General features: G+C 42.9%; 1 protein-coding gene across 2 annotated transcripts in view; it reads right to left on the bottom strand.

Moving 5' to 3' along the window:
* The window catches only part of LOC100565746 (semaphorin-3F), a 64205-nt gene that overhangs the window by 24064 nt on the left and 21807 nt on the right, over nt 1-18334 (bottom strand). For both annotated transcript variants that reach the window (XM_016998561.2, XM_062971220.1), the window contains exons 3-8: nt 7460-7620; nt 7065-7127; nt 6069-6188; nt 4241-4334; nt 2422-2541; nt 433-572 (exon numbers count right to left, since the gene is read on the bottom strand). In XM_016998561.2, the coding sequence (XP_016854050.1) occupies nt 433-572; nt 2422-2541; nt 4241-4334; nt 6069-6188; nt 7065-7127; nt 7460-7620 (698 nt within the window). The remainder of the gene's footprint in view (nt 1-432; nt 573-2421; nt 2542-4240; nt 4335-6068; nt 6189-7064; nt 7128-7459; nt 7621-18334) is intronic.

Here is an 18334-nt window from a genome sequence, read left to right as displayed (position 1 = left end):
TATGTTGTTTAGCATCTTTGAACAATTAGGGCAGTGCACACAGCTTTTCCTAGTCCTCCGCAACTTGAAAAAGTTCCTTTTCCTCTCTACGTTTATAACTCCCGGGATCTCCCAAGATCCACCAGAATCCCCCAGCGGCTGGCCATGCTGGTTGGGGGATTATAGGAGTTGTAATGCAAAATGGAACTTGTCCAAGCTCTGCTTCAATCCAACAAACTGATTGGAGCCCTTTTCTCTCTCCGAAGGATCTCCAAGCGCCACACCAGCTCTGTGGCAATGGGAGCAACAGCCATCTCCCACAAAATACACACACGCACACAGACCTCAGGCAGCAGCCCCCAGCCTCTCCATCTTTCTCGGCTTGGCGCCCCATCCATGCCTCAAGCAAAAGACCCGGTTCTGTGTGTGCGCCCCACTCCAAGCGTCGCTCACCAGGCAAACCCGTCCCACCCGAGCGAGCACAGCAGGCCCCACGGCACCCTCAAGTGCTTTCTCACGGAAAAAGAAGTAGAGCTTGTCATCGTTGTGGTCAGAGCTGTCGGGGATGACGTGGGCTTGGAGGAAAACAGGGTCTGGGGAGAAAAGGGAAAAGAGGCTATTTCTTTGTGTCACCATTTGGTGTCTAGAAGGCATAAAACAACTGCAAAGTACAACATACACTCAATTAAACTCAGTTAACTGAAACTCAAGCAACTGGAACTCTCAAGCTACATAACATAGGAGTAGGAGGCAGGGTTGAAGACTTTGGTTCCATGTCTTCCAGGTCCAATGCACAAAAAACACACTCACACTCATATGTGGCACCAGTCTAGAATCAGAGAATCAAAGAATCCTAGAGTTGGAAGAGATCTTGTGGGTTATCTTGTCCAACCCCCTGCCAAGTAGCAGGAAATTGCATTCAAAGCACCCCTGACTGATGGCCATCCAGCCTCTGCTTAAAAGCCTCCAAAGAAGGAGCCTCCACCACACTCTGAGGCAGAGAGTTCCACTGCTGAACAGCTCTCACAGTGAGGAAGTTCTTCCTAATGTTCAGGTGGAATCTCCTTTCCTGTAGTTTGAAGCTATTGTTCCATGTCCGAGTCTCCAGGGCAGCAGAAAACAATCTTGCTCCCTCCTTCCTATGACTTCCCCTCACATATTTATACATGGCCACCATCATGTCTCCTCTTAGATTTATAATAATATAATAACTTTATTCTTATATCCCACCCCATCTCCCCGACAGGACTCAGGGTGGCTCACATGTAGTTTAAAGCTGTTGTTCCATGTCCTAGTCTCCCTCCTCCCTATGATTTCCCCTCACATACAGTAGAGTCTCACTTATCCAACACTCGCTTATCCAACGTTCTGGATTATCCAATGCATTTTTGTAGTCAATGTTTTCAATATATCGTGATATTTTGGTGCTAAATTTGTAAATACAGTAATTACTACATTGTATTACTGCATATTGAACTACTTTTTCTGTCAAATTTGTTGTATAACATGATGTTTTGGTGCTTAATTTGTAAAATCATAACCTAATTTGATGTTTAATAGGCTTTTCCTTAATCCCTCCTTATTATCCAACATATTTGCTTATCCAACATTCTGCCGGCCCGTTTATGTTGGTTAAGTGAGACTCTACTGTATTTATACATGGCCCCCATCATGTCTCCTCTCAGCCTTCTCTTCTGCAGGCTAAACATGCCCAGCTCTTTAAGCCGCTCCTCATAGGGCTTGTTCTCCAGGTCCTTTATCATTTTAGCTGCCCTCCTTTGGACACATTTTAGAGGATGACTAAAATGATCAAGGGCCTGGAGAAATATATATGTTTTTAGCCTGTTCATTACATGATTCTCAATACTGTATTCTATTCAGTGTTCTCTCAAATCTATTCCAACATTTCTGCTACTCTTATTCTAGCCACACTAGGCTAACGCTCTAACCCAAGAGGTAGCCTTCCAGCTGTTTGGCCCTCCATTTCCCAGAATCCCTAGTCAGCTTGTCCAGTAGTCAGGAATTCTGGCATCTGAAGTCCAAAACACCTGGAAGGCCACGGATTTGACACCGCTGCAGCCACTCTGCATTTTGCCCCATTCCATCCATTTTGCATTCTACCCTTTCTATATTACTCAACGTTCCATTCCAGTTTATCCTAACTTTCTGTGTAGTCTTTCCTTATGTTCTGTCCCTTCTTTTCCAACACTCTATCCACATGATATTCCCTTGCTATCCCTCCATTGTGTATTCTCTCTACTCTACTCCAATTCCACTCTCTCTGTTTTCTATCCCAACACTCTCATCATACTGCATTCTATCATATGTTATTTACCTTTATTCCTACTTAGCAAACTATATTCTATCACACTCTTTTCTCAAACCCTTGTATACTCTGTATTCTAGCTATTCTTTTTTTTTCAGGGATGCTTAGACTCCTACCATAGAGCCAGCGGGAATCGTGTTGCTCAGTCCGGACAGCTGGCCGAGGCCCCATGGTACGGAACAAGGCCGCATCTGTGCCCATGAAATCCACATGCACCCCAGCATAGAGTGTGTTATCTGGGATAGGAGAAAGAAGAGAGATACAAGAATGATCAGATGACTATAAAGTGGACACACAAACACATATATAGCCAAAACAAGCCTAAAGACAAGGGAGCTGGATGTAACATCTGGATTTGTACCCAGGCTTTTAATCAATAAATGGTGAAGATGACACGGACTGAACTATGGACAAAGCATGAGGAAAAACGGATCTGATTTTATGTTTGAAATGTATATTTTTAATTCATAATGTATTTTAATAGTTCTGTTTTATGTGCTGTTTTATATTGGTTTGTATGGACATCTAATTGTTGCCACTGTTATAAGCCGCCCTGAGTCCCTTCGGGTGAGAAGGGCGGGATATAAATGTGAGAAATAAATAAAATAATAAATAATGTCTTATGGTGACTATTCCTAATGGGTGTGCATTACCTCCAATATTAGAAACAATATAATGCTTTATGCCAGTTACTGGGGAACATGAGTGGAAGGGTCTTATTGCACTTATGCCTCTCTTCTGTAATTTCCATAAGTATCTCATTGGTTACTATAAAAATAAAATACTGGTATAGACAACCTTTGCTCTGATCCAGGACAATTATTACCTTTGAGAGCATGAGGTGCATAGAATATTATCCAGTATCATCTATTCTAAGAGTTGTCGTGTGTTTTCAGGGCTGTATGGCCATGTTCCAGAAGCATTCTTCTCTTAATGTTTCACCCATATCTATGGCAGGCATCCTCAGAGGTTGTGAAGTGAGCCCAGAAAACACACAACAACCCTGTGATTCCGGCCATGAAGGCCTTCGACATCACATAAACTCTAACTTGCACTGGGATCCTCCTACCATCCCGCTACTCCAGATTCTTTACACTAGAGATGCCAGCCACAGACATGGGATTTTATACATCCAAAGCCCATACTGTGCCAGTCAGCCAAGGCTCCTGAAAATAATAAACAAGTAATTCTGATATGCTACCCTGTTTCCCCTAAAATAAGACATCCCCAGAAAATAAGAACTAGTAGAGGTTTTGCTGAGTTGCTAAATATAAGGCCTCCCCAAAAGTAAGACCTAGCAAAGTTTTTGTTTGGAAGCATGCCCACCAAACATAACTCCATGTACGTACCATAGATTGTTGTACATGGAAATACTGGTAGTAACAAGAAATTCTTGATAGGATTCACAGTTTGTCTGGTTATGCTGGTTTGTGATGACAATTACTGTACAGTATATAATAAATGTTCATTTTTTTTGTTCAACAATACATGTGAATTCTTCTTCATGGAAAAATAACATATCCCCTGAAAATAATACCTAGCACATCTTTGGGAATAAAAATTAATATAAGACACTGTCTTATTTTCGGGAAAACACAGTACCACTTTTTTGTTCCTTACTCATCTGCAGTTTAACACTAATGAGCTTTTTACCTGATATGATACATCAAAGGAATACAAGAGAACCAGAAAGACCAGGTAATATAGACTAGACGGATACTGATTCCACATGACACCATGTGGCCAGACAGACAGACAGACATATTGGTGAGAAAGATGGGACACATGACTTGCTGTAGTTCACTTGTAAGAGTTAATTTTCAAAAAAACTAATAAACTCAAACAAAGTCAGTGAATTTAGAAGACCTGTACTTTTATCTATGGCAGCTGGATTGCATCCCAATGACAGTTACTCAGTTACACATAGCCACTTACTAACTAGCACTGCCATGCTGTGCTGCCGGGGGTCGTAAGAGCATTTGCCTTTTCCTGGCTCCATTGAACGAGGAACCATGCGGAAGAGATACTCCTTCACAGAGACAAAATAGCAGAAAAAGACAGGAAAGTTAGCATGGACACAACATATCTTGAACTCTACCACCTATGGCCTCTTATTCTGCTCTCAGTGCTGCGAGCAGGAAAGTAGAGTCCTGCTTCCAGTGCGCCTCCGGGTCCACTCTCTTCCTGACCTAGCTTCCTTCCCCCTCTGAACATAGGAAAGCTCCTACTAGTCAGAGTACTTATGCAGTTTGCCTGGTACTGCTTACACTGTGTATAGGAGTCATGCAGCCCTCCCAACGCCTTTTGACTCCAGTTACCAGCTTTCTTCACTACTGTCCAAGGCTGCTGGGAGTTGCAGTCCAACAACTCCCAGAGGGCTGCACTATTCACACCCTTGCTCTTCCCCTCAGAGGTTTTATTGATGAAAGGTTAACTCATCCCCTTTGGAATGAGTAGTTTCCCAGAACTGAAGTCCAATGTGGGAAGTGGAATGCTATTACAGTAGAGTCTCACTTATCCAACCGTCGCTTATCCAATGTTCTGCATTATCCAACACAGTCTGCCTCCCGCCTGGATCCACAGCTGTTTCTCTAGACAGCTGGCCAACATGCCCAATAACAACACAACTGCAGCCACACTCCCAAACAAGTGGCAGACTTGTTGTAAAACACGATGTTTTGGTGCTTAATTTGTAAAGGTAAAAGGTAAAGGTTTCCCCTGACATTAAGTCCAGTCATGTCTGACTCTGGGGGTTGGTGCTCATCTCCATTTCTAAGCCGAAGAGCCGGCGTTGTCCATAGACACCTCCAAGGTCATGTGGCCGGCATGACTGCATGGAGCGCCCTTACCTTCCCGCCGGAGCGGTACCTATTGATCTACTCACATTGGCATGTTTTCGAACTGCTAGGTTGGCAGGAGCTGGAGCTAACAGCAGCTGATCATGCCGCTCCTGGGCTTTGAACCTGGGACCTTTCGGTCTGCAAGTTCAGCAGCTCAGTGCTTTAACAAAAGACGTGTTTGTCTTGTCTTTGTTCTATGTTAAGGCATTGAATGTTTGCCTTATATGTGTAATGTGATCCTCCCTGAGTAATAAATAATAAATAATAAATAAACACACTTTGCCACCGGGGCTCCTTATTAATTTGTAAAATCATAACGTAATTTGACATTTAATAAACTTTTACTTAATCCCTCCTTATTATCCAACATTTTCACTTATCCAACGTTCTGCTGGCCCATTTATGTTGGATAAGTGAGACTCTAGTATTTAGAAATTGAAAACTTCATAAAGTGTAAAAAATATAATAAAATTCCTATATGATTTTGGAATCTGTGTTGAGTCTATCTTTTGGGAGGGGGATTGATTTTTCAACACCAAAATGACAATTGTAAGGAGAGTCCCAGAACATAGATAGCTTTGACAGGAGCAGGTCTTTTGTCAGGCTAAGGTGTTTTGTTCTTTCAATTTTCCTTTCAGCTACTCTGGGAAGGGCACAAGTCAAAGGAGAAAAGGGACTAGATGCACCTAATGATGCACCCAGTGATGGCAGCTTTGTATTGCAGATCTCACTTGATAATCAATCTGTTCCTATACTGGCTAGTATTCTGACCAACCAGTGTTTCTGGGAGACCTCAAGATGCACTGGAGACAGGATCCCAGATTAGTCAGAGCCTCTGATCCAACCTCCTGATAATAAGAACCTACATTTTAGACTCTACAACTAATTTCTCAACAGAAAGTGACTCCGTTTTTTCTACTTACTTCAGAGCGCCACCCACGGTTGATGAGGGCACAGACTGGATGGTAGGCCCCTGTTCCACATGCATAGATGTGGGTGCGATTCAGTGGCTCCATAAGCCGTATATAGTTGAAACATTCACCCTAAAGGGCAGAAGGGGAGAGAAGTAGGTAATAAGCTGGCAGGTATGGTATCACAAGCCAGGAGTTGGTACACTTTCATTTTCCTCATTCCAGCCCTTTCCGCAATAGTAATCCAATGGATTGGGAATGAGTTCTTAATAGGTGGAGGCCTCATAGATTAATCTGTGTGGATCACATCGTTTCGAAAGGACAAGCAGAACCAGAAGGCAGCAATGGCGATATCATGGTGGCAACATTGTTCTACACAATAGTTAAACATGAATGGCACTTCTGGTGCGTTGGACTGCACCTCTCATAATTGCTGGCTATAAGGGTTAGGGCTTATAGAAGCTGCAGTCCAATCTGGTGAACTGGCTGTTAGAAGACCACAGAATTTAGATAGATCAGGGAAGAGCATAAAAAGGTAAAGGTAAAGGTTTCCCCTGACATTAAGTCCAGTTATGTCTGACTCTGAGGGTTGGTGCTCATCTCCATTTCTAAGCCAAAGAGCCGGTGTTGTCCGTAGACACCTCCAAGGTCATGTGGCCGGCATGACTGCATGGAGCACCTTCCCGCTGGAGAGGTACCTATTGATCTACTCACATTGGCATGTTTTCGAACTGCTAGGTTGGCAGAAGCTGGAGCTAACAGCGGCCGCTCAAACCGCTCCCAGGGTTTGAACCTGGGACCTTTCGGTCTGCAAGTTCAGCAGCTCAGTGCTTTAACACACTTCGCCACTGCGGCTCCTTAAGGAAGAGCATAGATGGCATTAAAAGAAACAAAAAAACAAAACAAAAACAAATAGACAAATACATAGAAACAAAATGTAGTTGGACCAATGGTTTTCCAGTTCACAAAGACATGGAGAACCTTGTAGGGCAAGCAGTTCTCACTCACCCTCTGACCTTTCCCTGCCAGACGACACTCATTCTGGTGGGTTGGTAGAGCTGGCCAATGGATCTAGGAAAAAAGAAGAAAGGGAGAAGGCTTTGAGAAGCTGGGGCTACTTTTTGCCTCCAATTTCTTTGGCCTTCCCCAGACTTTCAGTTGTTTTCAGTAGTCCCTTCTGACATTGGGTTAGAACCAAGAATCCCACATATCTGTCTTCCCTTGCAAAGTATTGCCTGTGCCCCAGTCCTCTTTTTGTTTTATTCTATGGCACCTGCCCACCAACTCAATATACATTTTCCCCCAGCAGGATCTGGCCTCCCACAGTCGGAAACAAGAATACTCCTGAACAAGGTGTGTCTTTTGTTCCAACCCATCGTGATTCTTTTCTTCTTCAGGCTTACAATGAGTGGCTCCTTGTTGATGTTGTGCAGATCTAGGGCCACAAGGAAGTCCCGGGCTCCTAAGTAGAGTCGTTCCTGGTCTTGGTCCACCAACAAGATTCGATAATCGCTTGTGTTGAAGGCAAAGCTGAAGGGACGGGCAGTGCGGGTTTCCAGGAGTTCTGAGAAAAGGAAGGGGGAGGCAGGGAAAGTATGAACAAGAGGAAAGATGCCCAGAATCAATAAATACAGTAGAGTCTCACTTATCCAACATTTGCTTATCCAATGTTCTGGATTATCCAACGCATTTTTGTAGTCAATGTTTTCAATACATCATGATATTTTGGTGCTAAATTCGTAAATACAGTAATTACTACATAGCATTACTGCATATTGAACTACTTTTTCTGTCAAATTTGTTGTATAACATGATATTTTGGTGATTAATTTGTAAAATCATAACCTAATTTGATGTTTAATAGGCTTCTCCTTAATCTCTCCTTATTATCCAACATATTCGCTTATCCAACATTCTGCCAGCCCGTTTATGTTGGATAAGTGAGACTCTACTGTACTATGAATCTCTAATGTTAAGGCGTACTTTCTACTAGCCACTTATACATGTTGCTCAAACACATATTCATATACTTACAGAAAGTTCTCCTACACTAACCCACACATATATATTTTTTTTCCGTGTCAGGAGTGACTTGAGAAACTGCAAGTCACTTCTGGTGTGAGAGAATTGGCCGTCTGCAAGGACATGGCCCAGGGGACACCCAGATGTTTTTAACGTTTTCACCATCCTTGTGGGAGGTTTCTCTCATGTTCCCGCATGGGGAGCTGAAGCTGACAGAGGGAGCACATCCATTCTCTCTCTGGGTTAGATTCGAACCAGCAACCTTCAGGTCAGCAACCCAATCTTCAAGTCATCAGTCCTGCCGGCACAAAGGTTTAACCCACTGCGCCACCGGGGGCTCCACACATATAGATGCAAATAGAAGAATGAAGACACAAAGTGTGGACAGTCTTGGAGCCATTTGTGGTCCACAAGGCTATTTTATGGCCCTCAACCCCCCTCCAGACCATTCTTTGTCTGATCATTCTAGAGAAGGCAATTGGCATTTGAAACAGGAGGCAACATTTATTGTATTTGCTTTTCAAAGAAGCAAACTTCTTGCTATTTCTGGTTTTGTTCTTCCTCCTCCTCTTCTGCTTTGTTTCTGGAAGGTCCCAGTGCTAGAAAAGTGCCCCCATGCATTCAGCATAGTTGCTGAATCATAATTCACACAGAAACATAATACACTTGAAGTAGAGGGAAGACCATGGCTGGGTAGTCTGTTGCTGCTATTTAGGGGCTAACTGTTGGTGGGCAACTACACTACCTTCTTATAGAATCATAGAGTTGGAAGAGACCTCGTGTGCCATCCAGTCCAACCCTCTGACAAGAAGCAGGACAATTGCATTCAAACACCTCTGACTGATGGCCATCCAGCCTCTGCTTAAAAGCTTACAAAGAAGGAGCCTCCACCACACTACGAGGCAGGGAGTTCCACTGCTGAACAGCTCTCACAGTGAGGAAGTTCTTCCTAATGTTTAGGTGGAATCTCCTTTCCTGTAGTTTGAAGCCATTGTTCCATGTCCGATACAGGACAGCAGAAAACAATCTTGCTCCCTCCTTCCTATGACTTCCCCTCACATATTTATACATGGCCACCATCATGTCTCCTCTCAGACTTATAATAATATAATAACTTTATTCTTATATCCTGCCCCATCTCCCCGAAGGGACTCAGGGCGGTTCACATGGGGATCAAGCCCAGCAATACACAATAAAATACAATCACATAAATACATTTAAAACATATAAACATAAAATCATAAAACATGTAACACATTTTTTTTTCGTGTCAGGAGCAACTTGAGTCACTTCTGGAGTGAGAGAATTGGCCGACTGCAAGGACGTTGCCCAGGGGACGCCCGGATGTTTTTGATGTTTTATCATCCTTGTGGGAGGCTTCTCTCATGTTCCCGCATGGAGCTGGAGCTGATAGAGGGAGCTCATCTGCGCTCTCCCTGGTTGGGATTCGAACCTGGCAGCTTTCAGGTCAGCAACCCAACCTTCAAGTCACGAGGCTTTAGTCCACTACGCCACCAGAGGCTCCTATGTAATAATACATTAAAACATACTCAAGCAATAGCTACTAGTCAGGCGCGGTGAACATATTACACTGGGGGTAAGGTAAATGTTGTCTGTGAAATATCTTATACAGTGTCCCCTCACTTATCGCTGGGTTAGGTTCCAGGACCACTTGCAATAAGTGAAAATCCGCGAAGTAGGGACGCTATATTTATTTTAATATTTATACATTATTTTAGTAGTTATACACTATTTTAAGTCTTTATCAACCAGTTGTGTGTTGATAAATCGCTTCCTTCTTCTCCCATTGCCACTTGGGCTCCTTTTCTCTCCCTTCGGCTACTCCTTCCTCTCTTCCTTAGCCTGTAAATTGTAATTTTATGATTTATAATAGTCTTTTAGAGTTTATTGAAAAACCGCGAAATAGCGAATCCGTGAAAAGTGAACCGCAAAGTAGTGAGGGAACACTGTAACCCTTTACTGCAGGCTAAACATGACCAGCCCTTTAAGCCACTCCTCATAGGGCTTGTTCTCCGACCCTTGATCATTTTAGTCGCCCTACTCTGGACACCTTCCAGCTTGTCAACATCTCCCTTAAACAGTGGTGCCCAGACACAACTTAGAATCATAGAATAGTAGAGTTGGAAGATACCTCATGGGTCATCCAGTCCAACCCCCTGCCAAGTAGCAGGAAATCACGTTCAAAGCAACCCCGACAGATGGCCATCCAGCCTCTGCTTAAAAGCCTCCAAAGAAGGAGCCTCCACCACAGAGAATTCCACTGTTGAACAGCCCTCACAGTGAGGAAGTTCTTCCTGATGTTCAGGTGGAATTTCCTTTCCTGTAGTTTGAAGCCATTGTTCCACGTCCTAGTCTGCAGGGCAGCAGAAAACAAGCTTGCTCCCTCCTCCCTATGACTTCCCTTCATGTATTTGTACATGGCTATCATGTCTCCTCTCAGCCTTCTCGTCTGCAGGCTAAACATGCCCAGTTCTTTAAGCCGCTCCTCATAGGGCTTGTTCTCCAGACCCTTGATCATTTTAATTGCCCTCCTCTGGACGCTTTCCAGCTTGTCAACATCTCCCTTCAACTGTGGTGCCCAGAATTGGACACAGGATTCCAGGTGTGGTCTGACCAAGGCAGAATAGAGGGGGAGCAGGACTTCCCTGGATCTAGATGCTATACCCCTATTTATGCAGGTGAGAATCCCATTGGCTTTTTTTGCAGCCGCATCACATTGTAGGCTCATGTTTAACTTGTTGTCCACGAGGATTCCAAGGCCTTTTTCACACGTACTGCTGTCAAGCCAGGCGTCCCCCATTCTGTACCTTTGCTTTCCATTTTTTCTGCAGAAGTGAAGTATCTTGCATTTGTCCCTGTTGAACTTCATTTTGTTATTTTCAGCCCATCTCTCTAGTCTGTCAAGATCATTTTGAATTCTGCTCCTTTCTTCTGGAGTGTTAGCTATCCCTCCCAATTTGGTGTCATCTGCAAATTGATGATTGTGCCTTCTAACCCTTCGTCTAAATCATTAATAAAGATGTTGAATAGAACCGGGCCCAGAAAATGGGATAAACTCCCAGACTCCCACAGCCCATTATAAGCAGTGGCCATGCTGGCTGGAGCACACTGGGATTTACAGTCCTCCAAAGTAACTTTTCCTACCTCTGTTCATTGTCCCATTTCACAGAGAAAGGGCATCAGCTAGAGCATATTAATCCTCACAATGGTGGAGCTGGCCTTGGCTGGCCTGAGCTGAGCTCAGGAGGTATTTTGGTCCCATGAAGTGGCTAAAGGCGGAGTCGACGTGGGTGGTGGGGGGGCACGGGGGTGGGGGTGCATTCAGCGGTTGGTACAGCAAAGAGTCTAAATCCCATTGCAATCTCCCCGTCCGCATTCCACAGGCAGAGATCAGAGAGAGTGGCGTGGCGGGCGTCCCACCTGCGGTGACCTTGGGGAGATGGCCAGAGGACGCCCGCGCCAGGCCCAGTGACCCTCCGCAGCCAAGCCTGGGCAAGGTTTCAGAGACCAGAAACAGAAATTGGCTTAATCCCCTTCGGACAAGTGGACTAATGCCGAAAAGAGGAGCAGATTTCCGGGGAGCTCAGAACGGGACAGGTGTGGGAGGGAGAAGGGAAATGAGTCCAGTTGGAGGAGGAATTAAACCCAATTTTTTTTAAAAAAAAAGAAAAGGCAAACCAAGAAGAAGAACCACCAGCTTATTAGCCAGCAGTGCTCCGACACAGTCAAAATAGCTACCACCCGCCCATCCTGAAAGCTAGGGAGAGAAACCAGGAAAGTGGATGGCATTCCCCAAGCATTAACACATGGCAGGTGGGAGACGGTCAACATATCCCCTCCCCGCCACACAGAGATACAATAAATGGCTGGCAGCCCCTTGGCAGGATGCCCAGTGAGTGGAAGGGTATTGTGATGCATGCTGCACAGATCCGAGGTACAGAGACCATTATATAATGCTGGTGGTATATCAGCAGTGGCGTTAATCTTTCAGGAATGTATACAGGACCAAGTATCAAGTGCAAAGAACAATGACTGGGAGCCTCCCCAGACCAGAAAAGAGACCTAGGTTTGGCTTCTGTATACATACTCATTTTGTTTTAGAAATCTACACAAGGTTTTCCCTATACGGAAGAATTTCCAAGGAACTCCTGGCATTATCAAAGTACTGTATATACTTGAGTATAAGCCTAGTTTTTCAGCTCATTTTTAAGACTGAAAAAGCTCCCCTCGACTTATAATAATAATAATAACTTGTACTTTTATTTTAATTTTATACAATAATTTTATACAATACTCTTGTGGATGAAACTAAGTTTGTGCACATTAAACCATAGCAAAGACAATGTGTCACTGTCTCAGCCAACCATGTGGATCATTTTAGCATATTAGCATATTTCATCCCTCAGTTGAGAACAACCTCATTGTTTATTCCACCCGAGTCTTTCACTAAATACAGCACGTTATCTATCTAACTCACCCACGGGTTTTACAATTTTCACTCCTTGCACTTTGCCCCAGCTTGCCCTCATTCAATTCTTGTACTGTTTTTATACTCTGTTTTATTATGTTATTGTTACTATTTTATTGTTTTATTATGTTATTGTATAAGCATTTTTATTTGATGTTGTCGTGTGTCTTGTATGTATTTTATTTTGCCTTATTGTAATTGCTTGGGCTTGGCTTCATGTTAGCCGCCCCGAGTCCCTTTGGGGAGATGGAGGCAGGATACAAAAATAAAATTGTTGTTGTTGTTTTTGTTGTTATTATATTATATTATTATTATTATTATTATTATTATATGACAATAATAATAGATATGCTGGATTTCGTTTCACAAAATCACAAGTCGAACACTTCCCAAGTATCTAGGACTGTGTGATGTATTTTCGGATGATGCGTGCAGATCCCAGTAAGGTGGCTTTTTGCTGTTGTTGTTGTTGTTGTTGTTATATATCAGATTATTTGGATTTTGGGATTACAGTTTGGAATGCTCAGTCTGTACTTAAAAAGATCTCGATAGATACTGTTGAAAGTCAATGCCTGAAACATTGCCTAATTGTAGATGTGATCAGTGAGAGGAGAAGGACGATGAACACAAGGAGTGGAGAAGCGAGTGAAACTCTGGGACATTTCAAGAGAACGTTTGGATGCAAAATCACAAATAGACAGATAACATCAAAACAAAAAGAATGGCAAAGCCTTGATATTTCCATGGTATTTTGTTTCCTTTCTGAAAGCCCCTAGACAGAATTACAGTCGAGTCTCACTTATCCAACATAAATGGGCCGTCAGAACGTTGGATAAGCGAATATATTGGATAATAAGGAGGGATTAAGGAAAAGCCTATTAAACATTAAATTAGGTTAAATGCTATGTAGTAATTACTGTATTTACGAATTTAGCACCAAAATATCACGATGTATTGAAAACATTGACTACAAAAATGCGTTGGATAATCCAGAACGTTGGATAAGCGAGTGTTGGATAAGCGAGTGTTGGATAACTGAGACTCTACTGTATCTTCTTTAAGGTTGAGCACTCACAGTGCACACATCCATTACTGAGCTCTATAAGTCCTCAAATTACCTTTACTTGCAAGGCCACAACAATGCTGTCCAAATATTCTGCCTGTGGGATATAACCGGAGATGATAATTTTGTTACTGGGCATCAGATGAAACTGCCCCAATGAATTCCTCAGGAGAGAGAAATGCAACAAGTTCAATTGCCATGCCACTGGTGGTGGTTGGAGCCATCAATGAGTCCGCAGAGACTGCCGGCTTCTTTGAAGGATAGTCTGCCGATGAGGTTCACACTGAATAAATCTGGAATTTCTCCAGACAGAATGGGGCAGTTCCTCTGCCAGATAAACAGGGAGATAGTTGCTAAGGAATACTAATCGGAAAGCAAAAGGACCACTCCATGTCCTGCATGCCTCTCACCATCCTGTCTCTCTGTCCCGCAAGACAAATGGGAGCTTTTGATTTCCAGAGGACAGGAGTAGCTGTGTTTGTCAGCTGGGAAAACAACATCAAAGAACCCAGTGGCACTTTAATTTGACATAAGCTGATCTGGCATCCGATAAACTGTATGCCAAACAAAACTCAATAAACCTAATCCTCTTGGATTGTGATAAGGAACAAAAGTTGGATCATGGCGAGCTATGGGGCATCTTCTAACCGCAACAAGAATTCCACTGTATTACCAGGTACAAAAATGCCCCATGACCTAAAACCGAGAAGTAACAGATCACAAGTAATGCAATGGTGTCACATTTTACTACTAGTAATGGGAGTCACTGCCTTCCTCAATAATGAGATGATACGTCCAATCTTTACTATAAAGATTTCACAGACAGTCCCCAATTACAAACATACGATTTACAAACTACTCACAGTAAAAAAACAAGCCTGAGACAACAAGCAGAGAAGAGTTCCCTCGGAAGGAAAATTCATTCCTGGAAGAGTTATCATGGGGAAAAAGGTGTCTCAACTGAAGCTTTCATGCCAATTGTTGTTTTCACAAGCCACATTTTTCAAAATCTAATTCTCACAGGGACAGTAAGGTGAAATCTTCTGAACAGGGTCCCAGACAGCAAACACCACAAGGGTGTTAACCCTTCCATGTGCTATCCAAAGCTATATACACACACATACATACACATACATACACACACACATTAGCTTGGGGATCCAGTGGTGTCCGAGTTATTAGAAGAAGGCATTGTTTGTTTTGGGATGTTAGGTAATATCACTTAATTTTGGTCCAGATCCATCGTTGGCTGGGTTCCGTGCTGTCTGGATAATGATGAACTACAACTCTCAGATCCCCAGGGCAATCACTCCCAAACCCTGCCAGTACAGTAGAGTCTCACTTATCCAACATTCGCTTATCCAACGTTCTGGATTATCCAATGCATTTTTGTAGTCAATGCTTTCAATATATCGTGATATTTTGGTGCTAAATTCATAAATACAGTAATTACTATATAGCATTACTGTGTACTGAACTACTTTTTCTGACAAATTTGTTGTATAACATGATGTTTTGGTGCTTAATTTGTAAAATCATAACCTAATTTGATGTTTAATAGGCTTCTCCTTAATCTCTCCTTATTATCCAACATATTCGCTTATCCAACGTTCTGCTGGCCCGTTTATGTTGGATAAGTGAGACTCTACTGTATTTGCAGTTTGCCATGTTGGGTCTGTGTGCCAAGTTTAGTCCAGAACTGTCGTCACCTGGATTCAGGGCTGTCTGGATAAGGGTGAACTACAACTCCTAGATCTGAAGTCAATGACCACTAAACCAGGCCTGCATGCACAGTGAGCCATGCTGGGTCTGTGTGCCAAGTTTGGTCCAGATCTGACGTCAGCTGGGTTCAACGCTTTCTGGATGCAGATGAACTACAACTTCCAAAATCAACGTCCATTCCCCCAAATCTCTGCAGAATGTTCAGTTGGGGGGGCGGGGGTTCTCTGTATCAAGTTTGGTCTCAATCCATTGTTGGTGGGGGTCGCAGTATTGCTGGATACAGGTGGACTGCAACTCCCAAAATCAAGGTCCATTCCCCAAACCCCTGCAATATGTTCAGTTGGTCATGGGGCTCCTCTGTGCCAAGTTTTGTCCAAGTTCATTGTCGGTGGGGGTCACAGTTTGTCTGGATGTGTCTAAACTATAACTCCCAAAATCAAGGTCCATTTCCACTAATTCCTGCAGTATGCTCAGTTGGTCATGGGGCTTCTCTGTGCCATGTTTGGTCCCAGTCCAGTGTTGGTGGGGGTCACAGTATCAGTGAAGGTACTGCAAGTCCCATTATCTATGACGAGATTGGTCCAGATCCATCGTTGGTTGGGTTAACAGTGATCTCTGGATATAGGTCAAGTACAACTCCTGTAAATCATGGTGAATTCTCCGCAAACCTCTTGTTCAATTTGTGTGTGTGTGTATACATATATATGTGTGTGTGTGTGTATGTGTGTATATATAGGGGGGAGGGAGTATAAAAATGCAACTTAACAACAAACCTGCAGAACCTATTTTGTTCGTAACTTGGGGACTGCCTGTATTATTCACTATAAAGGTGGTATTTGAACATAATGACCTAATCCCACCCACCTCAAAAGTTTATGGTCCAGCACCCTGGATAACTCCTTTAACATCTAGTGTAAGGCCCAAAGTACAATAGATTCACTATCACACTAAAATGGGACCTAATAGCTACCATTAATATGTTCGGAGGCATCAGGGGGATGCAAAAGTAACATAACTGCTAAAGGAAAAGTCAACTCTGGGAAATCCAGCATGACGTAGTGATGAAAATGTTGCACCAGGAGTGTGAAAGACCAGAGTTCAACTCCCTGCTCAGCCACTGAAACCCAATGGGTGACTTATGGGCAAGTCTCACTCTTTCAGCCCAAGAGGAACACCAAGGCACAAATCTCCTCTGAATAAAACTTTGCAAGAAAGTTTCATAACAGAATATCCACAAGTCAGAATTGTCTAACAGCTATATAAAAACAAAGCTATTTTATTGGTCCAATGAGTAACTGTTTCAAGTTAGTATCTAAAAAATGAGGGCTATCCAGAAAGAACATTACGTTTTGGAATTAAAAATGAACAAAGTATAGGAGAAAATATTTACCAAATGCAGTTGAAAGCCACACCCAAATACCACATCTCACGTAGTCGCCATTCAAATCTAGGCACTTACCATAGCGATGAAGGAGTTTTGCAACTCCTTCCCCACTAAATTGTGCCGCTTGCTTCCTCAACCACTTGTTTCCAACAATGGGAGCGTGGCTGGCAACGCAGTGTTTTGGTGATGCTGCACAGCTGTGGGAAGGGCTGACTGTCTGGTTGAAAACAAGCGGTACAATTTAGTGGTGAAGGAGTTGCAAAGCTCCTTCATCGCTATGGTAAGTGCCTAGATTTGAATGGCGACTACGTGAGATGTGATATTTAGGTGTGGCTTTCAACTGCATATGGTAAATATTTTCTCCTATACTTTGTATATTTTTAATTCTAAAATGTAATGTACTTTCTGGATAACCCTCGTACATTAAAAAGTAGTTTTTAAACAAAAGTCAACATGAGTTTCTTTCTCAACAATGCAACAAGTAATGGTAACATTCACTCTCCAAAATCCTTCAGTAATTGAAATTATTTATTTTTAAAAGTTACCTTCCAAGTTCCCATGTTTAAAACAGCACTGGTATGTTCAGAATCTAATGTATTCCATGCAAAAAATCCAAAGCCAGAAAATGGAAGAAGGAGAAAATGTAAAATAAGATAAAATGTACACTTCATTGAGGGTGCGGGGTTTACTGACCACAGTGATTTCCAGTGTTCTCCCCTGAATATGAATGTCACATTTCCTGAAATAGGTATCAACAACATGCAACTTCTGCTTTATTGCATTATGGTCCACCAAAAGCATAAAATAAAATAAAAATAAAAATGGCACATTTCGATCCCAGTACAAGTGGAACTATGAAGTATTCCAGTGCAAAAAACCATACAATTATTGGGACATTTCTGTGTCCATGTTTGTTTATAACGGAAAAAATATGTACAAGGAAAGTGGCTAGAACTGTTTAAAGCTGTACAGATGCCATTGTCATGAAATGTCTACTACAAAAGATACTCATGGGAGACTAAAATGCATCTATAGGTAAAGGTAAAGGTTTCCCCTGACATGAAGTCTAGTCGTGTCTGACGCTGGGGGTCGGTGCTTATCTCAATTTCTAAGTTAGAGAGCCAGTGTTGTCCATATACACCTCCAAAGTCACATGGCCAGCATGACTGCATGGAGTGCCATTACCTTCCTGCCGGAGCAGTACCTATTGATCTACACACATTTGTATGTTGTCGAACTGCTAGGTTGGCAGAAGCTGGGGCTAACAGCAGGAGCACACCCTGCTCCCAGGATTCGAACTGCTGACCTTTTAGTCAGCAAGTTCAGCAGGTCGGCAGTTTAATCCACTGCACCACCAGGGGCTTACCAAGGTGCATCTATACTATAGAAATAATGCAATTTGATATCACTTTAACTGCCATGACTCAATGCTCTGGTATCCTGGGATTTGTGGTTTGGTGAGGCACCAGCACTCTTTGGCAAGAAAAGCGAAAGACCATGTAAAACAGTGGTTCCCAAAAACTAAAATATGGTCCATGGCCTCACCATTAACACTGTTGCAACGAGAGCGACTGTTCTCCTGAGACCTTCTTATAATG

Source organism: Anolis carolinensis, chromosome 2, assembly GCF_035594765.1.
Source record: "Anolis carolinensis isolate JA03-04 chromosome 2, rAnoCar3.1.pri, whole genome shotgun sequence".
Lineage (NCBI taxonomy): Eukaryota > Metazoa > Chordata > Lepidosauria > Squamata > Dactyloidae > Anolis > Anolis carolinensis.
This window is presented reverse-complemented; position numbering and strand designations above follow the sequence as displayed.